This window comes from Parambassis ranga, chromosome 7 (genome assembly GCF_900634625.1).
Source record: "Parambassis ranga chromosome 7, fParRan2.1, whole genome shotgun sequence".
In the NCBI taxonomy this organism is placed as follows: Eukaryota; Metazoa; Chordata; class Actinopteri; family Ambassidae; genus Parambassis; species Parambassis ranga.
In genome coordinates this window covers 12,950,493-12,977,959 of record NC_041028.1, presented here as the reverse complement: position 1 = coordinate 12,977,959, position 27,467 = coordinate 12,950,493, and the positions used below count along the sequence as shown (strand labels likewise).

Below are 27,467 nucleotides of genomic sequence, written 5' to 3'. Positions count from 1 at the left end.
GATGATTTAAGAAGTGAAATGAGACATAGAGATAGATTAATTAAGATTAAGAAAACATGCATTTGTCCTACAATGGTGAAATTGCAATGAGTGTTTAAAAACTCTGTTTCTGCCTGGTTTCAAACCGGGGACTTTTCATGTGTGAAGCGAACATGATAACCACTACACTACAAAACCCTCAGCATCAAAATTAGTGCAACAGGTTAACACATTCAGGTAATCTTGACATATTTCGGCCAGCTCATGAATGTATGTCCAGCGCTGACTCTCTCTTAGCTCTGGTTTTGGTCTCCACCAGTGCCTAAAGGAAGTGTCTGGCCCGTTAGCTGCTAAATGCTCCACCACGTTCAGCAGTCAGTCTGTAATTGCATGTGTCTGCTGTTTGGTGCTGAGCACTGAGTTTTTTTTTTTTTTCTCACTGAAAATAGCTTCACACACACATGTACACATTACAAATGACCCATCTTACTTTGTCACCATGTTTAAAGATTAGATAAATCCTAAAAACCCTAAAACGTTCTTCACGTCATGCTTTTTCAGGCTCTGTGAATAAAGTCCGCACCAGTGCTATATGACTAATCTAACAGTGCTGGACAGTGTGGTCACGCTTGTGTGATCTTATCTTCAACCTGCAGGATTTTAAATGTTTTGCTTTGTGTCCTGGAGCCCATACAAGAGCTACATTTCCCTCCTACTTGCCATTCATAAGTCAGTAGAGAAAACTTACATGGCGCTCCTTATTCCTTACTGGCTTTCACGTTTGCTTTTTTAGCAGAGGTCAGAAAAAAAACCTTTGCCAAGCACAACATCAGGAATGCTGGGAAATACCTCAGTGAGACATCGGAGGACAGTTTGTCGTCCAACACGACTGTTCTGAGGAAGTGTGAGGGACTTTCTGTGGCTTGCCTGCACATGTGGACACCGACTGGAAGTCTGACTTCCATTTGTCTCAATAACTGAGTAATAACAGTTGCATGTATTGTGTGTTACGGCCTCACTCTGCCAGAACTCCCACTGTGTCAGGCACAATGAAACCATAATATTAGCTCAGGAATCACATGATAGACTGAGCATGCTGAAAACCACTGTCTGCAGATTGACCGCTCTTCCCTCCCTTTCCTGCCACTTCTGATCTCTTTTTGCATTTTGCCACAAAATCACCAAAATAGAGTTCTTAGCTCTGAGGAGAGCATATTTTGATGACACCAACCAAAAAAGGCTGCTACACCCTGAGAAAAAAAAAAAAGATGTGAAAACAGGGAAGGACGTTTGCTGGCTAATGGCTCTAGTAACTTGGCTTGCAGCAAAGTTGGCAAGGTCTCTCAAGGCTACACCAACAGGAAATTGCATTAATCCAGAGCTGGGCAGAAGTAATGCTCTCCCTTCTTTATTTAAAGCTTTGCCAGCATTTCAGCGGACCACCTCTGCTGTCCTGGTAGAGAACAGGAGAGGGAGGCCTCAGGGCCCAACTGAAACCTCCCCTCCATGTGCTCCCTAATTGGTTTAATGACTGTAATTATCTGCTGGGGTGCATGTTGTGCAGAGGACGATTAATGGCCTCCAAAACATATGCAGACAGGCGGAAATTAAGAGAGGGGGGTGCTGAGACAAAGAATAGCTGTGCAGAAGAAACAGGGGCATGACTCTGTATAGAAAGAGTGTCTTGCTGGATAACAAAAACATAACAGCAACAACATTTTTTCTCCTTTTTCCCCACTTTTTATGTTTTGAAGATCTTCTTAAGATTGAAACACAGATTTATGAGTCATAATCAGGTGCACATATGCATCAATAAACAACTGTGCCACCCAAGCAGTTAAAGTTTTAATGATGCTCAAGAAAACATCTGTATACAAACTGTAACACAGCAGGAACTGAGGACACACTCGATCCACCAAGCTGTACTATAGTGACTTTACATTTAAAACACAAACAAAGCTGTAAAGCTAAGATGGCATTTCTGCTGGAAAATACTTTAATTCATTGTTCCGTTTTTTTTTAGTGGTAAATATCAAAGAAGAATAACCATCTCTTTTAATTGATGCCTTTTGTGTATAACTTCATGAGGTTTTGAGGTTTTATGTTGAGTTTTATTTAAGTCAGAGTCACAACATTGCTATATGAGCAGTGACAGAGCTCATTCATCAAAGCTGGTTCAGAGGTCTGACAGTCATTGTTTTGTCGACTCTCTTAAACATCAGCTGCCATTAGGGTTCTTTACTAAACTTCCGTAGTTTACTTTACTACTTATATTTCAGCACTCCTTACACTGCCATGTACTGTATATGTACATGTATAGCACAACCACAGCACCAACAAGTGAGCTATATATACTACAGAAACTGAATGTTTGTTTTGTTCATACATACATACCTGCGTTCCTGCACAGAATAGCTCTCTGTTTATGTTCCTATACTGGATATCTGTTTTCAGATCTTCCTGTAGGTTTGTTTTTAGGTCTGTGTATGTTATCATTCTTAGGCGTGCACGTTGCCAGCAGTCGACTTGAGTGTGTTTGAGTTGTGTGTCTGACGTCTGTAATGACAGGTGTCTGGACCTATCAGAGCGGTTGCCACTCAACCCACTCCACTGCCCACGCTCCGTCCCCTTTAATCAAATGTGGATTTATCTGGCTCCAGTCGCTTGCAACAATAGTAGTGAGAAGAAAACTCTAATCCAGCCTTGAAATGTCCCTTCAGGAACCTGTGGATCTCATAAAGACATGCTGTAGATGTGTTAGTCTCACACAGAAACTAGCTCATCACATGGACACTTCTCTTTTCACTTATGTACAGTTTCTTTATGACGATTCTCTGATGCACACACAGGCAGTAATTATGGGTTCCTTAAATGCACCATGATGTTCAAAAGTCATTCTTATTTTAAGATCTCAGTCAATCAATATTTGATTAACATAATTCACATTGACCTTACACTTAGATTTATCTATTTAAGGAATTACAACAATAGTTTTCTCTTTGACCAATCAGCAGCAGAGGCGCTCTTGGAAAGACGGATCTGTGAGAAGTTTACTGCGTTGAGAGACATCAGCAGTGTGATTAACAGGAATAGGGGGTAAATTAGGCCTGGCGTTTCTAAATATACAAAGAGTCTGCAGAAAGACAAGGCTTATGTCAACAGTGGCTTGTGTTACTGCTCTCCTCTCCCCTCATGTCGCCTGCACTGACTTCAAACAGACCTCAGCAGCACAGTTAGGGAAATGCCTGATGCTGGTAATAATTATTTGCTCCATACTGTCTTAATAAATAAGTTTATTAAAGCATTTATTTCCAGCAGCTCGGTTTATTTTTCCAGGGATTAAACCTGGAGAGGAGCTTTTACAGTGTAATCTTGGATAAGGGCATTTAAGTTCTTTTTAGTTGAGAATGCAAGTGAAAATAGGAAAATTGAGGGGCTTGGAGGAGCAGAATAATCTCCAAAAACCCTGGAGTGCTGGTGAGTGAAACAGCAGCGGAAAGACGCAGGAAGACCAATATAGACAGAAATTGGAGGATGTGTTTTCTGGTCAGGAACCCATTGCTAAAATTAGCAAGGATGTAAATTCCTGAGCGTTGCCGGTTTTCATGACACTGAGAGTTGCCAGAAGAACATAAAACAAAACAAAAAAAGAAAGCAATAGAAGGGCGGCTGTATGGGGAGAGGTCATACATGAGCAGTGGCATAGTGATGTTTTCCTTTTTCCTTATTTCTTTTTAAATTGACCTTCGCCCTGAGAACAAAGACATCCAACAGGCCACAAGAAGGAGGGGAAAAGCTCTTCAAGCGAAAGCCGCGGCCCCCATGCACAACAGTCCACAGAGAGAAGGCTCAGGCCTGGACGCCAAGCCTTCAACACAATCACCACACATGCTATTGTGGCCTGCAGTAAAGCTCTGGTAGAGCTCAAATCTCCAACTACCCCACCCCCCACCCCCTCCAACACCCACCCTTGCCACCCAGGCCTGACTCTCCCCCCTGCTCCCTCTGTCTCTCTCCATGCATCCCTGTCATTTACAGTCCTAATGACAAGACACAAACTTCCACACATTCAACCCCCGCAGAGCGAGGATAATCACGTTACAGCTGACGACAGGGACAGAAACCAAACTCAACTTGGATGCACTCAGACGGGGATTTGCATAAATCCAAACAGTACAATCAGCAGTTAAATGGTGTGGCTCTGTTCTTCTTTTTCCATCGCACATGGAAGAGAGAGAAGAAATCCACCACGCTGTGAGACACTGAGGGAGTGGACGGACGGAGATGGAAAATGGTAGAAGACTTTCTCAGTTTACAGTCGCCACATAAAGCCACGACTATTTCTAGGCATCCTATTGGTTTAACAGACGCAAGAACACGCAGCCAGCTGGAAGTCAAGGACAAAGACGGACAGATCCAAGTTCCCATGCTCCATCTGTACTGGCCTTTTTCTTACTCTGCCTTTGTTGACTCCTAGATTAATTCAATATCTAAATATTGACATTCCTTTTTGTAATGTGTGGCTCTTATCTGAAACATGCATTAAAGGCTTTGTCACTAGCATCAATCAACAAAGCTGATAATTTTGAAAATGTGGGGCCCCAGGACTTCCCTGTGTCTACAAGGTCAGAGCGAGGGAGATAAGGAAAGTGGATCAGTCAGGGTGAAAAGAGAAGTGAATGTTGGGCATGTTCATACTCGCACAATCCAGTACAGTTACATTTTATAGGAATTTTTTTTTGTCCTCAGCAGGTGTGAGTCATGTTGCTACTGCTGTGCTGCATTCCCATGAAGGTTTAAGGGGTCCTAAATATAATCTCTGACCTCCCCCCTCTGTGTGTTTGGAAAAAAAGCAACCAATGTGGGTAACGAGACAGTGAATTCCACTGACTTTATTTACGAGTTTGTTGTGGTTGAGTTTGGGGATCATGATCATTGTTCACTGCCAGGACTGTTCAAATTGACTTCAGGCCTGGGTTTTTTTTTTAAACTAACCCTCTCATTTATTTGAACGGGGCCACTCCAACAGTGTAGAGGGAGTGCCAGGGCAAGGTCGTTCAGAGAAACAGTTGAACCTGGCTCAGCCTGTGTTGGTCGGTCACTCACACAAGTATGCATTTGTGGTGTATTACTTATATTATCTTTACTGATGCCTGCACCGAAGCTGAAATATAATTACACACATTTCTAAAATCTTGACTTATAGTTTTATAAATAGCTTCAAATAGGCCTTAAAAGGAAAAGATCTATGGGTCACACTGGACCTTCTGATTCATATTTTGTGTCTCAAACAACACACACCACACCCCTCAAAAGTAACTCAATAACACTATATATGATATAAATGCCATTGTCCCAACAATGACTGACAGCAGAGCAGTCAGACAGAGAGGTTACAAACAGTTCAGATTAAATATCTTATTTGAACAGCAGTAAAAATACATCATTGCATATAAAACAACTTTTATTTACAACCGGTTTGACAGGCTGGACATGTCACAATTTGCTTTCAATTTCTCCTTGGAATTAGTTTGACCAGCACATGTACTCCCCTGTTTTCCTCTTTCCCAGAACTCAGCAGTAAACATTAGAATTATTACTGATGGGAACAAGCCAGACTTTTTTTTACATTTGGCTGCCTGAGATTGTCCTGCTGTTTTCAGGCAGAGTGCATAAAATGCTACTGCTATGCAGATGACACCCAGCTATATGTAACTGTGGAACCACATGTAATCAGTTGGTCCAACTGCGAGCATGCTTTAAAGATGCTATGTCTAGACGACAATGTAGCAACATACAATGTGATTAAATAATTACAAAGTTATTAATTACATATCGTTATACTGGAAGGACTTAATGTGAACTACCCTGTTTTTCCTGGGCTTTTTCTTACTTCTAGGCTGTAATTCAGGCGACAAGCCTTCAGCTGCAGAGAGAGTACTGATGGGAATTAGCAAGACAGATCATATTTCTCCTACACTAATTACTGAATGTAATTTTAAAAACGTACCAACTCTTAGAATGCAGCTTTATGTTCTCCAGATTTCCAAAACTAACAAGGAGAGGCTGAGGCCTTAGCTTAAAGGACCTCTCAAATGACCCTGAAGCATCTCGCATAGAGACCAAACTACAGCTATTTTGAAGTTTATTTCTTATGTGCAATTAAGTGCAATATTCTGGAGTGCTTCTCTAAATTAGGTGTGCAGAATATTTACTTCTAATGGACAGTTCACACAGCAGGTCACACTTTGATCTGATTTTAATAAATACAAACATTAGGCTTAATCTGAGTTTACTTTATCTCATGGTTTGATATTTGGTTGATTATGTAATCTAATAAAATCAGAACACGGACTGAACATGAGTTTTGTGATAATGAATCACTCACATGTTTATTGCAGGTTCCACACTGGAATGAAAACCAACCAGCAGCAATATAAGCACATCCAGGTGCACAAATAAACATCCTGGCATCATCTATAATACATAAAGCATTCCTCTGTTCTGTTTAGTGTCAGTCACACAGCACACACTGCCAAATTCAATTTAAGACTTTATTGCTCCACAAATGCAATGAAGGCAATAACCTCAGAACAGTCAGAAAAAAGGGACATCAGAGATTTTTTTTATTATTATTATTATTCAGAATGAGAGAGCAACTTCCAATTACAAACCCAGCTCAGTGTTTATCAGGATAAATAAATAAAAGTTAAAAATAAATAGACTATTAAATACAGTATAAAACAACAGGCAAAAGGAAGGAATTTGCAGAGGAAGGAGTTTGCTCTTTAAAGAAAGAAGTGGGAGACATTGCTTTGGAAAGTGATGGGAACTTAGAAAAATAATCAGTTTGGTGATATGGTAAATAGTAAATCATACAAAATGTACAAAAAATATAACTGCAACTATAACAAAAAAATCCCTTTTCCAAAGATGAATCTACCTGCTACAACAAAATCATAGGTACATTTGAACACAATACAGTAAAAATTCAAGTAAAGGAAGGTGTACATCAGTAACACAATGATTTGCAGTCATCAATTAAGAGCACTGGGGGACAACGTCCACTATACACAACTCACTATGCTGGAGAGCCGCTTCATTCACACACTCTCCTCCACAAAGAGGCACTTAAAAATGTTTTTATATGTCAGAGCATTTCGTTTTATCCCATCAACACACACATGAGTGAATATTTGTAAAGATATTTGAAAAGACATTGAAATTGCAAACCAAGTGATTATTATGCATGAACTCATCTCAACTGCAAGAACTCATGAATAAATGTTTTTTTTTTCCTTTTTTGCTTCTAATTAAAACTTATTCCATTTATGCAGTTTTTCACTTTGACACAAACTCATTTATATTTTGAGTGTAATGGCCTTTTTTTGTCGTTTTTTGTTTTACAATTCAGAGTCAAACCAAGATTATCTTATCCTGATCCAAGTGCTACATTACATAAGTTTTTTTTGGTAACTGCCCAAACACAAACAAGGAAGAAGAAAAAAAAAACTGTACACAGAGTACCTCATATACGTCCTCTCTTTTTCATATAAACGTATGATTATAGCTTAATTTCTGCACAGAGGAGGCCAGCAGGAGGCCAGTAACAACACCAGGTCCGGCTGTGTTTATACGCCTAAACGACTCCATCTCTAACTATGGGGCCAGCTCAAGCTCCTTTCAGCTCATTTTCAGCCCGCTCGACACTCCGTCCTTGCTGGTCTAACAGGAAATGAAGCAAAGTGCAAATTAAAGGAAGATTCTGTGATTCTGCTTCAATCACAAAAGTCTGAACTCCCTTTTTAATCACACTTACTGCGCTTCCCCTCTTTATTTGAAACTGGATGCACCAAGCTCAGGATGCAACTTTGTAAAGCCAAAAGCCTTTTCCCAGAAGTGATTGTTGATTTTGGTGAAGCAGGAATGGAAAAAAAAATCATGAGCAATAAATTCTATCTGCACAGAAAAAATAGACATTTAAATATACAGAGTCTAATTGGTACATTGTTGTGTATTTGTTCCATTCCCTGTGAATATGATGAAGAAATCAAAAATGTACAGTAAGTCTGATTCGGTCGGCACAGTTCATTTGGTTCTGTTGATCCAAAGCCGTCCCTGCTGTATCGCTCCAGCTCATCTTAGAGTCCAAAAGGCTGCCTGCCACAACGCCCACTTTTAATTCCCTTCATCATAAGGATCACACAGCAAACACGCTCAAGGTGCTGGTTTGGTCCTTTAAACCCAAGATGCTGTAGGCGATTCTCTTCAGATGTCCAGGCAGTCTTACTCCAATGCTCTTAATGTCCCTGAGAAAAAAGAAACATGACAGTGTATAAGAGAATCTGCATGAGGATTTACACTTTGTTCCAGCTCTTTTCACACACATCCTTCCTGTGTCTCAAGCCTTGAAGTAATCACTGACTCATTCAACATGATGAAATGCCAGCCTGGAGCCGAATCCATTCATGGCTCAACCAGTTCAGCACGGTGGGCTGCACTCCAAGGGATTTTTCTGTGACATTAAACAGTATGACTGGGGGCTTCGCTCTGAACAAGCACAAGATGCAAACCTGCCCTAAAACACACCAGTCCAAAGTCAAAGCCTTAATTACAGCTTTAATTACTTGACGAGGATTCTCCCTGTTGACCATGAATCACTTGTCTGGCAGGCAGAGGGTAGGTCGTAAATAACTCCTGGTTTTCTAAGAGTGCTACCAGATGCCCTGAGATGGAAACATGGGGCCCTGAAATCACACCATGCTCTGTGACACATACTTAAAAGGGGTTGCCTCTGCTTTACAGTCTGCCCATCTTCCTAAGATCAAGACCAATGCATGGCAGAAGGGGAGGGGGCTCTACTGGTTGGTTGTGTGGTTAGAAACTGTAGTTTTTTTATTGTCTGCTTCACTTTTTTCCTCCAAAAATAATTAATCCATTTTAATAAATTTCCCCCTTAAGAGCTCCTACACATCTGGGAAGGTCTAATTGCCCTGAACTACCTTAGGATAATAAGTTAAGCAGGTTTGCACATATTCAATCTTCGTAGGATTACAACTTCAAATCACATCTATCTTTTTTAGTTCCTTAATCTCCTCGAGTCACTCACACTCCCTCCTTTCATGATGAAGAAGCCACAAAAGACCTTTGCCCTAAACAGGCAAAATTGGTGGTTTGGGGGTCTCAAGCAAAAGTGCTGCTCAGGGCAGGCTCTGTGTGTGTGTGTGTGTGTAGAGATGAGAAGAAGAATGGGGAGAAGAAAGAGGAATAAGGACTGTAGCAACCACAAGCCTACCACAAATGAGCCCACTCCTTCTCTTTCCCTCCATTACATTTTCCATCTCAAACATTTCTCATGTTGTAACTGAGGTCGGAGATTATATTGTGCGCAAACTATTCTGCTGGCTGTTAAAAACTAACTTTATAGGAAAACAAATACATAAACTACTGGTGGGAAATCCATCACAGGCTTCGTCCTGGGGGTGAAAACATTCTTGTGGAATTTATTGGGTTTTGATTCGCAACATAATTTCACAGCAAAATTACTCCTATTTGCCAACAACACACAAGCAAATAAAATAAACAGTTTTTATTCGATGTGTGACTTACTCGTTCTTCATCTGCAGAACTTGTTCCATAGTGACGATCCCTGCGCAGGTGAAGTTTTCGATGTACTGGCTCATCTTGATGGACTCCAGCCATTCAGACACCGACTTGAATGGAGAACCATCACAGCCGCTGGTGCTGGGCAGGCGGATGGATATGCTGGCAAAGGAAAGTAGATCCAAATGATAATAATCAACAGACTTTCCCACAACAAAGGCAGATGACTGAGGACGGTAATTACAGTGCAGGAAACCAGTTGGTGATAAAAACCAGTTGGAGGAGTCAGGACAGATCCGGTTAAGATATGAGCATGACAGCCTTTTGTCCTTTTTGGCTTCGATGCACGGACACAAAAATATGCATTCATGCACAGAATCACACACACAAAAAAGCTCCTTTGACAGGAACATTTCTGTCATTAGCCTGGGCAGTGTCCGTATTTAGAACATCCTAAACCTGTTTTAGTTTTATCACACCCAACCCTAAACATTCTGTTTTTAAATTATTGATGGTAAGTTAGAAATCTCCACAAACAAACTGAATATTTTCACATCAGAGCCTTATTATTTTTATGTTTTGTGGCTACATAAAGATTGCACACATCGTTACATTTTATTTTCTTGCCTCCAGAACTTATGCAATGAAAATATTTGAATGTTAATCCTGTCAAATCTTGTTTTTGTTTTTTAATAAAAGGGTCTTTGTGTATACAGCAATACTGGTGGTCAATGGTCTTAAAGAATTTGGCGTAGCTGAGCACAGGCATCATTCCTGTTTTTGTGATTTCACACAAACTTGAGTCAAAGTTCCCCGATGACTCTGGGTGCTGCTTTAAGATAACATCAACCAGAAGGGAAACTGAAAGAGCCTAAAGGATTTACCAGACTAAAAATAGAACATTTATTGTATTTGAAGGTTTTGGTTACATGGTTCTTTCCAGAAATGATTGCTGATAATGGCAGCTACAGTAGGGTCAGTGATACCAAAATATGCATTATAAGCTCTTTCTCTGGTATGTAAATAAATCTTACCGTGGGTCAAAGTCTGCGATGGCCTTCAGGGAGTCTGGGCTCCGCAGCAGTTTATCCAAGAGGCTGACAATGTCTCCGAAGCGCGGCCTCTTGGAGCGATCCTGAAGCCAGCACTGCAGCATCAGCTGGTAAACGGCAGAGGGACAGTCCATGGGTGCCGGCAGCCTGAACGCCTCATTGATAGCCTTCATCACCTGCAAGCGGTTTATCCGGTTAGATCTTTTTTCTCACTGGTTAGAATCAAAATAACACTAAACACTAAAACTTACCTCGTGGTTACTCATATCCCAGTAAGGCCTTTCACCAAAAGCCATGACTTCCCACATTACGATGCCGAAACTCCACACATCACTGGCTGAGGTGAACTTCCTGTATGCGATTGCTTCTGGAGCAGTCCAGCGGATGGGAATCTTACCTCCCTGGTTAAGAAAAATGGGGAAAAAAATGTAAAAAAATAAAATTGCATCCACATTAACACATCTAAACACTGAACTGACCCAAAGCTGTCAGAAAGCTACACATCCACTCACACTTGTGGTGTACGTCCCCTCAGGATCGTCCTCTAGCACCCGGGATAGACCAAAGTCCGACACTTTACACTCCAGGGTGTTGTTGACCAGGATGTTGCGAGCAGCCAGATCACGGTGGACATAGCTCATGTCAGAGAGGTACTTCATACCTGCAGCGATGCCGCGGAGCATGCCCACAAGTTGGAAGGAGGTAAACTCGCCATCATGGTCCTGATGAAGATAAGCACACATCTTTTTTTTATTTTAAGTTTTTATTTTTTTTTCACATCATTACCATAACAAAAAACACACCAGAGGACAATACAAGTCGTGGACTTACCTTGAGGTACCTGTCCAGTGCTCCATTCTCCATGTATTCTGTCACTATCATTGCATGTTTAACTGCACAGAAAAGAAAATACAGATTAGATATCCAAAAAAAGCACAAAACAAGCTGGAATATACAAATATAATATATAGAAATATACAAGGAATCCTTACATTTGGTGACCACCCCCTCCAGACGAATGATGTTCTGGTGGGAGAACTGGCCCATGATGGAGGCTTCGCTCAGAAAGTCCTGCCTCTGTTTCTCTGTGTATCCGGGCTTCAGGGTCTTGATAGCCACAGCCGCCTCCTTCCTCCCGGGCACCTTCAGAATACCACGATACACCTCACCAAACTCCCCTGCAAAGAAACAACAACGACTGATTTGGCAAACAGGTATCAAAAAAATGGATATGCCTTCTTAAGTTTCTAGCTGCAGGGGTTGGCTGTGCAGCACGGTGACAACGAGGAAGTCTCTGTGGCTGTTTTGCCTCAGGCGCTTTCACAAAGGTGTGTTCTGGCTGGGTGTTGAGGGAGAGAGTTCCTTTGGTTGTGCAATTGGTGGATGGCCTGTGGTGTGGGAGCATGGGAATCAGCTGTAGGGAGCACATGGTCATGAGAACTGGGAGGTGAGGGTTGCCAGTTCAAGGGTTAAAAGGTGGCTGCACTTGAATAAACGTATCATCATTTGAAAAATCTGGGCTGAAGACGGGAAGGTGCTCTGATATCCTTCCAAAAACACTGCTGGTGCTGCAACACTTTCTTTTGTGTGATTGTCAAGTTGAGCCAAACACACACAGATCCTGCAGCCAGGAGTTGCTACACAACAAAAATGTCTCAACTTGTTGTGTGAGAACTCAGCCAGATAGATGTTAATCTCACTAAAGTAACCAATGTCAGTCATCCTGTTAAGCTGTGGAAAAGGCACAATATAAACAGCGAATTTGGGGATTGAAAAGATCTTTCAACATCTCGGTGTTAAGCCCCACAGCAGATTGTCTCAGCAGGGCTGTCACTCACCAGCTCCAATGACTTTCTGTTTGGTTATGTGGCTGGGGTGGATTTCTGTGGCGAACTTCAGGACAGCTATGTTGGGGTCCTCATATGTATGTGGATCCACATAGGTCTTCAGAGGCTTCAGTTGCTCTGGAAGCCACAGAAGAATTGTTTGATTTTAAAAACATAAATAAACTGAATGAATACAGTGAGACCGAGTGATGAGAGATGTTCTACCTGGAGTGGAGAAGTAGGTGTCCTCTGGTCCTTGTCTGGAGTGAGAGTTCCTTTTCCTGAACAAAACATAACACCCATCTACAAATTAATATCCTACTCTGAACGAACAAATGGACACATCTCTATATAATATCAATAGCACATAGCAACCTTTGTAACCATTTTTTCTAAATGTTCCAAGGCTTTCAAAAGGATCCCGACACTAGTGCAATGCATTCATTCAGAGAGAAGCGGCCCTTTGATAAAGGCTGGCGATAGACGGTGTTTGCCAAGCTGATTTAAAGACTGAAAGACAGACAAGCAGGCAGGAGGGAGGTGGGACAGCCGGGCCACAGTCTACTACAGTACAAGACCAGGTCACCTTTACAAAGTGACTGTGACCTGCTACAGAAAGAACCGAGCGCCTCTTATCACCAACAATGTACCACTCTGGGCTAATTTCCTTTCAAAGGCACCAGCACTCACCAGAATATAAGCATTGAGCAGTGACAAGGCACATTCAACACAAATTCCTCCCCAGTGAGTGCTTGGACACAGAACCAGATAAAGAGAAGGAAAGTTGGCTGAAGGAAGAGAGAAAGAAAGAGGTGAGAAGAAAGTGAATGCAAAGGCCATTTGGAGGCCCCACAAAAGGAAAAGCAGAAGAATGACAGAGGAAGCCCGTGAATGAAGAGGAGGAGGGTGTGTTCGGACAGATTAACAGAAACACTATTTACTGACCGTCTGCGCAGGAACAGAATCACGATGACGATAAACAACATGACTGCTCCTCCGACTGCTGCAAAAATGACTGCTGTGTTGCTGTGAGTGAGATGTCCTGAAAACACACACATACACATGTGAGATGCATCCTGCTCTTGAACAAAGCTAGTTTCAAACTGTGGGGCTCTGCTGTACCTTCAGACTGGGTCTCAAACTGTTCCTCCAGGCTGGAGCCTCCAGGACTGCCATCATTGCTGAGGGCCTGCACCCTGAACAGGTAGGCTGTGCCAGAAGCCAGGTCGTTGATCTGTACAGAGTTCTTCTCAAGTATGAGCACAATGAAGGTCGTCACATCATCCTGGGAGAAGTCAAAGAGTTAGTGTTGCTGCTGAAACTAAAGGCCACAGTAACATTTAAATTTAACATAATGTAAAATATAGAGACTAAACAAGATGCATACCTTCTTGCGGTATGTTAGTTCATAGCGAGTGGGGCGATGTTGGACCCGTTGCCGGGGTGACACATCCCAGGAGAGGGACAAGCTGGAGGAGGACCTTTCTACCAGTTGAATAGAGGTAATTCTGGGGGGATCTGAGGACATACAGAAGAGACAAAAATGTCTTTGAATGTGAGGAAATACAAAAAATATCGCTACAGATGAAATCTGAGTGTTTCTTGCTGCAGCACAATTCAACTACCTGAGCTTCTGCTACCTTACAGATAGCATCTGTCATTACTGCAGAAAAGATAGCATCACACACCCGCTTCTTATCAGCAGCGCTCACCTGTGTAGTGGAGAGATGTAGTCAGAGCGCTGGTGGATGGTGGCCTGTGAGACCGCGGTGTTGCCTGACTAGCAAACAGCGTCACACCACTATGAGCCTCCACCGTGAAGGTGTAGTTGAGGTGAGCATCCAGCTCATTCACTAACACCTTGGTGTCAGACAGGTCCGTGCTGGCTGGCTCATAGCGGATTTTTTCTCCACAGGGTTGGCATACAGCACCCTCGCAGCGATGGCATTCAACGCTGTAGGTGATGTCAGTCCGACCTCCTGTGTCTTCAGGAGGGCTCCAGGAAAGGAGGAGTTTTCCTGCAGAGAGCTGGGTGGTGGTGGCCACAAGATCTCGTGGGGCCGAGGGTAGACCTGATGAACACAGATGGAGAGGGAGGAGTGTTAGACAGAAACAAGCAAGAGCAGAACTTGAACCACAGGAAGCCAGATGTGCAGAATTTCTTTCTAAAGACAGTCAGTTCCTCAAATTTACATTCAATTTACATACAAATTTACATTCACATTCAAATCCGCATTATGGGATGAGAAACTATGGTCCTCAGTCGCTCTTAAACTGAGTTCAATAGTAATATTTATTTAGTAATTTGAAGCATTGTGTGGCTGCTCATTTTATTTCTGAATCCATATTTTTTACCTGAGCAGGGTCCAGTAGGCGAATCTGTTGTTGCACGGTAGAAGCCGTCCATGCATGAACAAGACAGAGCCCCGGAGTGCAGCCCCTGGGTGTTGGCAGGACAAGGCTCGCACTTGCCACCGGATGCTGCAGCTTTGAAGAAGCCAGGCTGACATTCTGCAAACACAAAGAGATATCGACATGAGGAGCCGAACAAGGACAACAGAGATCCCAAATGACAGTGCAAAGCCAGTTTCTCCACATCGTTCAAGCCTCTGCTGTGAACTTCTCACCTCTGATGCAGCGCAGAGGGTAAGCGGACACCTTATTATGTTAAGGCTAAAGGTCTTGAATAAGTGACAGGGATATGCAGGGGGAAATAGGCAGGACTTCGCCCTACTTGATGGCTCTACTGATGCTTCCTAAGAGGCTGCTCACATGAGCCCAGCCCTACAACAACAACACAGACTCCTTGCCTTGACGGCACACCTACTCTTTACTTTTTCATCCACAACCCCCCTCTGCTGCTGCTTTCTTACTGTCTCTGTCTTAACAAACACAACCAGTTATCCCACATTCCACATCAGCAAGTCAGTGCTGCATTAGAAGTGAAATAGGTAACAAGAATCAGCAAAGTGCCAAGAACCAGTCCAAAGCAGCATCCGTTTGCACTCAACAGTCTATTATATTTTTCCCCACAAGGCCCCTCATGCAGACCTTTGAAACTGTATCGCTAAGATACGATGACGCCTAATTTCACACTACCAACTTGGAATAAAGAAATGCAGGTAGAGGGTCCAGCTGTGCGTAGCGGTGGTGAAATATGAACTTAATACGGTGTGAAATTCTGCAGAGAGGGCGCCATAAAGGAGAGTGAAAATGAGATGGCTCCCCTTCAACTCTGCAAGAGCATTCCAACGGCTGCTGCTGCTCATGTTCTCACACCATCGCACGTTCACGTTTATGTGTGCACAACACACATGCGCCCACGCCCATATGTAAGCACAAAATACACATACATGTATGCAAAGCACAGTCGTGGACACATGGTTAAATCTGACATCAGAGGAGGGATTATGTGCACTGCCTGTCACCTGTTCGTGTCCCTCTACCACACACACATATGTTTTCAGTATATATGCACACATATAATGTCCTTCCTTCTTTCCATATTGTGTGCCTGGAGTGTTCAAACAACTCATGACATATGTGAGATATTGACAATGCAAATAAGAGTTAACAGTTAGGCCAAAGGACAGTAGAAGAGAAAAGCAGGAACAGACAGAGAAACACTGACAAAGGAAACTGTAGGCCAGTTGCAATCAGGCATGCAAAGCCAGAGATTGAAGTTAACACCATTGACCAGGGGAGATACAATGAAACATTAAGTCAAAGACAAACACAGTTTGGATTCCAGATTCCAGAAGAACCAAGGACAGAGATAATATCAGATTCACTCAGAGATGCTGTCTCGGTCTATGGCTGCCTTTCCCTGCGGTTCACATGAATGAATTTCCTTTGGAAGCCACCGGTGACCACACACAAGATGGAAAGCACACGGCTACGGCTCCATTTGAGTCATATCGGGGGGATTTACTGGACTGACCATGAGGCTCGCTTGGCTTTCTCTCTCACTGTGGTTCACAGGGTTGGGGCAGAGCTGCTGTGATGAGGTGTCTATTGACTGAGAAGCATGACAGCAACTGTGGAATGAAAAATAGTTCATCCAATTGGCTTGCATGTTACTCAGACCTCCCCATTCTGTGTGGCCAGCTGTTTCACTAATAGCTACTGCTACTCATTAACACAAATGAGGCAGAGGCAGAAGAGAGGAGGAACAGAAGGTTTAAGAAAGAAGGAGAGGGATACTGTATCCTGCTGAGGACTGGAGAAAAGAGGGCAGAGAGAAAAGAGACAGGCCAGGGTGAACTCTTCCTTTGAGAAGAGGGAACAGCTGCTACCCCAAACCCTGTTCATACCCCTACCTCTTCTCCTCGTAATCCCCAAATTCCTTCCTCCCCTCCTTTCTCTCCTCCCAGTCGTCACTAAAAAGGCTCCCAGCTAACCCATTAACATTGCTATTCACCACTGACCAGCAGGCAAGGAGAATGCCACAGCATTCAAGTGCTGAAAGAAAAAATATACACACACACAGGCATTGCAGATGGGAATAGCCGAAATGCCACATGGCAACTGAATAGAGGAGGACTAGCCTCTTTTTGGCGCTACAGTGCCGGCTGTAATGCATCGTGGTCAGGCCTGTGGAGATGATGGCCTTACACTGTGAGTCGCCTCTATAATCAAGATGCATTCCAGTGCACACCACCCAACAGGAGGCCTGTAGCAGACTGCTTCAGTTTCTGTACAGCTCTCTGTTCTGAAGGTAACTAAGTTTGTGCTTCTTATACATATGAGTCCAACTGACAGTAAGTGAAAGTCAGTGAGTCTCTGCTGAGGTATTTAACAGGTTTCCTCGACAAATGGGACCGGTGGAAAGAAACTTCCTGGTTCCATGGAGGAGCTGCTAAAGGGGGGGGTGCTTCTGGTTGTTGCTGGACACAACAGGAAGCAGGAAGCATAAGGCTGACGCTGCCTTCCTTCCTAAAGCAGCCAATCAAAGTAGAAGGCACAGGGGAGCGTGACCAAGAGAAGAACCAGCACTGAGGCGACCAGAGTTCTGAGACAGAATAATAACAAAAGAGGAAGGCAAAATGTGTTGATCCAACATGAACACAGGCACTGAACCCATGGAGGAGGGGGGGTATGATCTCATAAACAAAATGTCTCCCAGCCTCTTCTGAGTTAAAACATTTGACAAAGTTAGACTGACCATTTTCCCTCCCTGTTGCTACAAAGCAAGGAACTGTTTGTCATTTGAGAGGACCCGTGCGCCTTGAGTGGCTCTGTGTTTGTTTATTGAAAGAGAGTGCAGGGGCCTGTTACATTCTGGGAGCCTGAGTGGCTCTGGAGTGGGGCGTCTTCAAGGGCCCCACCACCACCACAGTTTGTCAGTAGAAGTTAAGATGGATGAAATGGTGACAGTGATGAATGCACCGTTAGAGAGATGGATGAATGGGTAACATGGTGGCTTGACAACAGAAATCACCCTCAGGTCTGGAGGACAGAGTGGTAGGGGGGGCCCCCACAATCGAGTCTGGCACTGGGCTTTTAAGAGGCAGAAAGGTCATGTCTGCCTCAGGGTAACTGTGAGTTAAACTGTGCATGGCTTACAGGGAGTCAGCAGCCAAGTAAAACAAACACATGTTAGCAGCGCAGAGGAGGAGGAGGAGGAGGAGGAGGAGGAAGGAGAAAGGTTAAATGGAGAAGTATGACCATTGGACAAAAAACATCTTGGAAAAATAAAAACAACCAAGAAATAAATATAACGTTCAGATCTTTATCAGAACAACTCCCACAGGCAAGTAAAGCTTTGTGTGCACCCACACTCCCATCCCCCGCTTTCCCTCCACACAGTCACACAGACCTGTAATTGCAATATGTCATGTCATTTTGTTTGTATGCAGGGTGACAACATGTCATTAGCATTTTGGGGGAACAATGAGGGTCTCTGATGGGGGATGTGAGCCGGTAACATGAGCCAGGGGTCACTGAGGTAGGGCAGGATAGGGGAGGGCAGTAAAGGTGTAGGGGCTGATGGAAGTGTGTGCATATGTGTGGAAGGGGGGGCATTAGTCAAAAGGATTAGCTGACCAATGGAGCAGCTGTAAGGGCATTACATCTGTTTTACAATTGCACTCAGCCTTTCATCTGGGGTTGTTAACAAACACAATAAATTCCCTGATCCCTTTCTCCTCTCATTCCCTCTGTCCACTCACTGACTGAGAGAAGGACAAGTGGAATCAAACGGGCTCAACAAGTTTAAAGTAAAGATGCTTTAAAGAAACTGATCCTGTCAATGATCAGTCACAGCTCCATCACACAGTCAGGGTCATTTTGTCAGATCCAGACAGCCAGGTGGCAAACTCAACACTCTGCTGCAAGCCAACAGGTTATACACTGGATGCCGACAGCCGTCTGCTTCCTGGCGAGGGGAAGTGGCCAAAATGGGGCCAAATGCACCAATAAACAAAATCACTTATCAGGCAGGACAACAAAATGGAAAGCGGCTGTAGAGCAAGGCCGCTCAGCACCGACCGACAATGGAAAGCCCTGAGCCAACGGGTCGGGGAGTCACCGAGGGATTAGGTGACCTCCGGTTTCCGCTGCGGGCTCGTCCTGTTAGCAGTGGAGGGTGGGTGGTGTGGTGTGGGGAGGGGGGTGACTGAGTGATATGGGGGAAGGAAAGTGCTGACCTCACACACACCAATGGTACAATACAATGCGCTTCACATTGCTCCAAACTCCCCCACCATCACAACACACACACACAGCCTGCAGGCTTAGGAATGTCACCAAGAGGAAATATGTCCCAACTTCTGCACCACAGCCGACACACACAAGAAATGCTGAGGCGCAGGTATTTCACTAATTTATACTGTATAGTGAATAAGGAGACTGCAGACATGGCAAGTTGTTTGTTTCAGCTCTACACAACTCTTTTCAGCTCCTTCTTTATGCTCGGTGTTTTGGTTATTCCGGAAACACACACACCCTCAACAACACTATCAGCAGCTATACCCTGTTTACACTGAAATTAGTGCATATTTGCAGCGCTGCCTCCCTCACTACTGCCAGTAGACTAGTTCTTGTTCATTCAACATTCACACTTTTCAAACCACAACAGTATGATGAGCTGTTATTAAAGAGACATAGAGGCCATCAGATCCTCTCTGTGCTACATCCTCTGTCATCTCGTTCACAGTAATCGCCAGTGTACTGTTCACTAAAAGCGTGCGCCAACAAGACGGTGCATGACACCACTTGAAAGTGTCTTCAGAGTCCCCCCCATTATCTAACCAACTCCCTCAAGTTTAGCCCGCGGGGCAGATGTTACCTTGGCACAACATCAGAGAAAACCACAAATTTTAAGTAATCACAGAAAGCTTCTGAGGGCCAAGAAAGAGAGGTTATATCCAGCTTGTGCATCTAAATGAGCAGCGTCGTCTGATAACTCTGTGAGGTTTTTACGTCTGAGACCGGCTTCACGGGGGCCGACTGTCGAGGGAATGCGGTGGAGCAGAAAATTTCCATGTGGGGATTATCCGGCAGGAGTGAGATGATTCCATTATGTGAAATCCACTTTAAGCCAACTAAATGAAATCCCTAAGATCTCGAGGAGTGGTGCTGCGTTTGTGTCTCTTTGTACACTCACCATCAGATAAGCTGAAATTGCACAAGACCTCTGTCTTAAAAGGTTCATGGTGATTATGAAAAAGCAGGTACAAGCAGATTGACAGTCTTTCTTCCTGCAATCTGTGGCATTACTGAGGGAGAATGTTATCAGCACTCCACATCTTAAATTCCCTCATAAAATTCATCAGCTGCAACAAAAATTGACTGTTTACATTTTACCTCCACTAAATGTTTATGCTTTGACCGCTCTGTGAACATGGTTGTTTTTCTTTGCTTCTCTACTCAAAACTGTCTGATTGGCTGCATTGTTCTTATTTAGCTTCTATTTATGTTTAGTAGAGAGATGTATTTATCAGGCGTACACAGTCTAAATAGTCCCATCAGGGCCGTGTGAAACGGGATGTTTAAAGTCTATTGGTGTCATATTCATGACCTGCACAGCAGCCAAAAATAACATGAGCCCTGTGATTTCATGGACAACATGAACACAACACGCCAAGGAAAGACTTTTGTTTGTCTGTCAGTTTGTTGTACTAAGGACAGCTTGCGCAACAACCTACGTCTCTTGAGTAAATTGCACAGACTACTGCAAAACGACGATGATAATAATGTGTTGAGATAAGAAACTATCAAATAAATACGAGATGAGAGGCGGAAAGCCTTCAGAGACTGGGAGGATGTGGGGAAAGGAGTACAGAGGACGGCAGCAGAGATTACACAAAGACAAAAAAGCAAGCAGAACCAGTAGTTACTTCACTTAAAAAGCCTAAACACACCCAAGTCAATTACTACCCATACAAATCACTCACCACAGCATGCAGTCACACTACAACTTAGTCACAGACTGTTTGTTACATCAGCTGGGGATGAGTTTGGAGAAAAGGAGGCGGGAGAGAAAAAATAGTTTACTGGAACCTCTTTGGCGAGACGGGTAATAACTTTACTGGAACTCAGTGGACAGTTGTTCCATCATGACACCAAAACTGCCCTCAGCAGTCCAAATATTCCACACAGTGTCTCCATTTTAATATCGAGTCTTTAGTAAACCACGTTAGAGCAATCGATGAGGTGTGTACCAGAACAGTTAAGCACAAACTGGAGGACCAGCCAGGACAGCTCTCTGAGGGGGCGACAAATGGCACATTGTGCCAGGGAGGATTATGGGTAAGGAAGGATGTGAGAGGTAGCAGAGGAAAACAGAGGTGTCAGTGTCAACAGTGAGTCATGAGTGGAAACTGTTAAATATAAAAGAAACATTTTCCCAGAATTAAAAATGTTATTGATTTGAGTTATTAAAAACAATGCAGCAGCAGTTTGTTTACTTCCTGTGGTTACATACAGTATGACCTATAACCTCTGTGCAAACCAAAACCACATTGGCTACAGATCAGAGTTTTTAGTGGTAGGTTTTTACTTTCTAGAACACATGAGGCCGTGGAACCAATAAACTGGTCGACTTCAGCAAACCAGACAGAAGTTAGAGACTTTTAAAAACTTTTAATACTTAAAAGGTGCTATTAGAATTTAATTATACTTCATTTTGTATTATTTTACATTAATTGTTTTGCTTTATTATCTGTTGTGACAAACTTCAGTCTGACGGAAATGTTGTATTTGCCATTCAGATTAGGGTTTGTCATGAAAAAACTAATTTAGATATGATCTTGAAGAAGCAGGAAAAAGTGGACACTATAAGAAGTAGTGCAAACTATAGTAATAAAATGGAAAATAAAAATAATAAAGGCGTCAGTAGGCTTTCATTAGTCCTGTGTGTATTGTGTATAAATCATGGTTAAAGGTTTCACTCATTTCTGATTCACAGTATGACTGATGGTGTATTTTGAGAGCCAACATAATTTTCCTTCACAGGATTTTGTAATGCTTTCACAAAAAACAAAAGCTCATTTTGTGCCTCGCTGCGGCCGACTGAAATGATTTACAACCCTCTCATAAATGCTTTTTTCCTCAGCACACTCCACGTTGATTTGGTTTGATTCTGAAGTCCGTACGAGCACCGGGAGAAAGCAGCACATACAGAAGCCTCCACAGAGAGTTTAAAAGACAGAAAAAGTCTGATCTCGCAGCCAGAAATACCGTGGCGGTGAGAGCTGATGAAGAGACGGAGACAAAAACCAGATGAAGTCACAGATTTCTACTTTAACAGGTCCCACGGGGTCGAGGAGTCATAAAAGTGAGTGAACACATCTCTGAACATGGAAACTTTCAACCTTAAAGTAAGAAAAAACACCACAATTGAAGTTTTGTGGTTTCTCTCCATACAGGAAAGAAGTGGGGAGAATGATTAACTGTGTGTCTGTAGGATATTCCACTTTAAGCCCTCTGAACCATTCATCATGGCCCCGCACTGCAGCCCTGTGATTCATTTCCACCTTCATCTACAACGGCCCTCGTGCATCTGAGACCTCTCATTTGACTTCATCCTGGTAGTTTTGGGGGGGTTTTCTTTGTTTAGTCTTTTTTATGTGAGGGCTTGACCTCAAGTTGCTCTTCCCCCCCTGGGAATTCCACAGGTCTGGAGTAATGTTGGGAGTCTCCTCCTCAGCAAACTGATCAGGAATGTACTGACCGAGGGACAGGAGAAGAGGTGGAGGTGGGCTTCACTGGCCTCACATGGAAACACAGCACTCCATTGTTCTCCTACCTTTACATTCCACTCCTCACTTCTCTGTTTTAAGATCACACCCCTCCTCTAAACACAATCTCTCGCTTTTCTATGACTGCTCTCTCATTCCTTTCTGCCTCCCTTCCTCCTCCTCCTCCTCCTCCTCCTCCTGCCCTAATCATCTTACCTGGCACTTTCCCGCAGCTGAAACACTGTACTGACAGAAAACTTCATCACTTTTTTCAGTCTATTGCCAGAGGGAGAGAAGGATGAATACAAACCTATTATAAGCAGGCCACATGCAGATTTACAACTGCAGCACAAAGTGTGTGTGATTAAGGGTATTCATCCCTGTAAGTGTGTTTCAGGTCATGCATGTAAGCGGTGACGGAGGAGAGGCACACAGGGCTGCTGAGAATCTTTAGGAGTTCTGTCATAGAACAGATCTCAACAGGCCCTCACATGCCGGCCTGTGTTGCATGTTCACATATATACACTGCTGGAGTCACACACCCCAAAGCTGCAGCACAGTGGATTTGGGAAAACAGAGGAGGGTTGGTGGGTGGTTGGGTGGGGGGGGATCAAGAGATGGATGCAAAGACAGACAGGAGAACAAGAGGAGGGCATCTGCTCTCTGTGATGCTTGATGTGAACAAAGTCATTGAGGCTCAGAAGCTTCATCTCCGCCTCCTCCCTTTTTTCCTCCACCAGCCTTAAAGATGCTAATCCATCACAGTACAGTAGCCTCCCAGTTTTCTTTGATCACTTTCAGTCACTCTGACAACCCTTCCCACAACAATAAAAGAACTTCTTTTCACAACTTAAAACACAAGCATGCTGTAACTGCACAGTCGGAGGACAGAGTTATGATTGGACTGCACTCCTGATAAGAGAAGGAATGATAATGAGAGAGCAGGAAATCACCTATACAGCATGTTGGTAGGTATCACCTACAATGAGCGTTCAAAGCTGGTCAAGCAAGGATTTCATTTAACAGCATTTGTGAAGTGGGGCTGGAGACCTGACTGTGAAGAAAACTGCCAGGACTCATCCACAATGGATAATTTTGACCCAGGCTGGTCAGGTTGTGCGAGCAAACGGTCTTAAAATCTCTGCAGAAAATGTTACCTAACTTTATGAGCATTCAAGGTTAAGGATGATGCCAAGACATGTACCAGCATTCCTTTCATTGCACAGGAGCGATGCTAGCCAAGGGGTGAATTCCATTTATCATAACGCCTATGATAAATATCCGCAGCCTGTTTTACAACCAGGGGTGATTAAAATGTAGGTAAATGGTTGCTTTAAAACACACTCACACAAGGTCCTGGTTAACACCAAGAAAGGATGGAGGGCTTGAGGGTGAAAAGACCTTTGCTAGTACCAATGATGCAAAATTTTTTGCAGATATTTGATGTATTTCATTGTTAGACCAATTTCTGAAATTAATCTCTTCCAGGTAATATCATGCATCCCCAGCTAGTGTCACATCTAAAAACAAGGCCTTACCTTGACATGAGTCTTTAACTTCTTCATAGCCGGGTTTGCACTGGCATTGTCCAACAGGCACCACCCATCCTCCATCTACAGTGCAGTAGATGCGAGGTACTTCCTCACTGATGGCATTATCCACGCACACCCCGCTCACTTGCCTTAGCGCCTCACCTCCAGCCACTGTCTCAGGGAACGACGCTAGGCTCTTCACTGTGGCTGGGCAGGTTTTGTAGTAGACCCGGACAGAGAGAAGAGCAACACAAGCTCCAATGTCTTGAAAGGCCAAGTAGAAACCTTTTCGAGACAGGTTCTCCACAACTCGTGTCTCTTTGTTGATGCGCAGTTCACTTTTGCTTGTGATCTCGTCCGGAGCTATGGTGGCCACCTTCTTAAACTGGCCTTTTCGGAAGGTAGTGCCCACGTCTGCATCTGCCTCAGTGGTGAACAGATTGAAGGTTTCCTTGCAGGTTAACGAGGCTCCCCCAAATGAGTTGCAGTCTCGTACGATAAACTGGAGTTCCACGAAAACCCGTGAGGCTGACGGACGCCGCTGGATAAAGGTGGTACGCAGCCAGTTGTCCTGCTCACGCTCTCCGACATTGCAGACGGAGTAGGTGTAGAACTGAGAGCCATTCAGAGTCCTCTGGACTACTTCCCACTGAAAAAGATCACAATCCAAAAAATGTTAGATTTACAAATACATACCCTAGGGGAGCCCCAAAGCATGCTGGGTTGTACCATAGCACTTCACATGATGCTTCAACCACTGTAATATGGGAACCCACATTCCAAATTACCCCCTGCTGGATATTTTAACTATCCTTCACAGCAATAACACATTTTTGATACATGGAGAGCTGCACTTTATGAGTGTTTACAGAGAAACAATACAGAAGGCCTCAAGGATTTTGGCTGAGAACACATTTCTGACATTGCAAAGATACCAAATTATTTCTGTTGCTGGCTTCTTCCCCAAACAGCATTGCATCTTGCACACTAAATGCTGCCACAAATATTCCTGAAAAAAAAAAAACGTAACCGTGGGTTTTAACATAACCTTGACTCATAAGGAGCAACATGGTCCCCCGCAGGAGCAGAGGCTGTGGTTTGCTCCCTGTATGTAGCTGCTGTGCTATTAATTAAAGGAATGTGCTTTGTTGGGAGAGAGTGTGGGTCTGATGTACAACAGCAGGACCGACACATCTATTAAACAGCTGGTGAACAGTTTTTATAAGGGGCCTGTAAGACTTACAGTATTAATTATCATAAGTGTGGGTAGTTAAATGAGGAAAAGTGCACAATAAAGTTGTTTCACCTGAGGGGATTCAGAAGAAAAAAAAAAAGCAAAACGAAAGTCAGAGGCGTTCTTTAAGCAGAAAGTTGCAGCACGCCTGCACATGCCTTTGAGTCATCAGCACATCAAATGAGCCTATTTACAGTGAATTTGCATGAGCCTGACTGGTCAATTACTCTGAAACCACAGCACAGAGGAAGGCACACATGTCTCTGCTATACTGCCAAAGAGACAACCACAGCATTCAGCTGTAATAATGTATCCTCTTGACGCATCACTAAATGTGGACATTTTCCCCTGCTTTAAGGAAAAAGGTAGCTCTGACTGATTGGCTCCAGCTAAAAACCCCTCCTCTCTAAAAAAGAGGTACCACATGCTGCAAACTTTAAAAGTTAATTGCTCTCTAACATACAATTCTGGAGCTGAAGCCTTCAAACCGCAAGAAGCCACAAGTATTCCCAGCTCAGAGCTCGCAGCTATTCTGTCTGCCTGAGCAGCCCAGACATGCTCAGATAGTATCCCAGCACTCTCCTTCTCATATCCAAAGTGCCACATTTTATAGAAACCTGACATATATACACACACACACACACACACACACACACACACACACGGCCCAGTCAGCAGTTAACCACACAAGTCAAATAGTCAAATATTTTGCACCGGGGGCTCAGGCGCTTCCTGTAAGCTGACTTATCCTAAAGGCAAATTCCAAGTGGAAACGTGGGAGCTGCAGGAGAAGCCAGAGCGGTACTCACCCCAGGCTTGTCTCCCTGGTCTAAGGGCCATGTCAGCCAGCCCAGTTCACCTCCTGTTGCCCTCATGTCCAAAAGCACCTCTGTGGAGACACGAGGACATTGTCAGCAAATGAGAAGACACATTCAAACTCAGTGGAAAATCTATTGTGGCTAAGAAATGGAGGAAAGAATTAAAATGAATATAGAAAAGACAAAAAGTTTAAGTTTGTTTTAAAACAGGGAAAACAGTTTTAACTTAAAGTTAATATAACGGGGATACGAGTTTTAACTTAAAGTTAATATAGTTTCCTTAATTGCAACGCGTTACACTAATATATTAAAACATTTGCTTACACATATAATGGCTAATACAGAGAAAACCTCGGCGCAACACGCTGTCCCCACAATTCACCTGCTGTGTTAAAAAGTTTAGCGAGCGCACCACGCAGCAGACATTCTCAATTAGGTTTGTAGTTGTATCATATCAGATATTTTCCAATTAAATCATAACAATGTTTCAGATGCTGTGGACTGCCACAGAAAGAATGTTTCCTGGATTTAAAAGTTTCTTCCAGGAGGTTCCTCGCATGGCACGCGTACTTCTCTTCAATACAGTTTCACTATGAGCAGCTTTCTGAGGAAATTATTGTTAAAAAAACACACACACACACTCACCTTCTTTACTCTGTAGCGTTATGAATATGCCGTTAATGAGTACATATGAAAACAATAAATGTCTAATTCCACCACAGAAATCCATTTGGAAACTTTTCCTCTCTCTCTCTCACTCCCTCTCTCTCTCTCTCCACTGCTGGGCTTGGCTGGGACTCTGAGAGGTGAGTGCTGCTCGCTGCAGCTCATTCACAAACGGCCCAGCGCGTCACGGACTCCGCCCGCTGGAATGCATGTGTTTGTGTGTGTGGGTGAGTGCGCACGATGTGTTTTCAGGGGTGGGGGGCTGTGCCACATGAGAAACTTTTGGAACCTTCAGGGACAGTTGGAATTTTTTTAATTTTACGCACGTTGGAGCACGGACAAGACAGAAAGCTTAACGCGCCAGGTGGCTCAAACCAAGGCGGATGATTTTAAAACACAGCACTTGTCTGTGCCTAGTATCACCTAGGATGGCAATATTATTGAAAAATTGTATTTTACTTTATAGGAAGTGCCTACAAATATTTTCTATGAATATTAATTAGTTCTCAAATGTGCCAACTTGTCTTTCTTTTATTTTTCAGTGTTCTCACAAATACTACCAAGAACAAACTAAAA

The 27,467-nt window shown here is 43.5% G+C and overlaps 1 protein-coding gene across 2 annotated transcripts; it reads right to left on the bottom strand.

Annotated features, from left to right (window-relative positions):
- Positions 1-8,179: 8,179 nt before the first annotated feature.
- On the bottom strand, positions 8,180-27,032 carry epha2b (eph receptor A2 b). 2 transcript variants are annotated; one of them, XM_028409064.1, is made up of 17 exons: positions 26,871-27,032; positions 26,217-26,296; positions 24,180-24,822; positions 14,816-14,971; positions 14,173-14,532; positions 13,848-13,978; positions 13,583-13,745; positions 13,406-13,502; positions 12,686-12,741; positions 12,473-12,598; positions 11,627-11,812; positions 11,466-11,527; positions 11,147-11,356; positions 10,886-11,035; positions 10,617-10,810; positions 9,589-9,744; positions 8,180-8,288 (listed from the first exon to the last, which is right to left on the bottom strand). In XM_028409064.1, the coding sequence occupies exons 1-17, from the start codon at positions 26,953-26,955 to the stop codon at positions 8,180-8,182; spliced, it is 2,964 nt and encodes a 987-aa protein (XP_028264865.1). In that variant the 5' UTR covers positions 26,956-27,032. The 2 variants fall into 2 exon arrangements, with proteins under 2 accessions (XP_028264865.1, XP_028264864.1); XM_028409063.1 differs by having other exon boundaries at positions 11,466-11,812.
- Between the last annotated feature and the right edge of the window lie 435 nt (positions 27,033-27,467).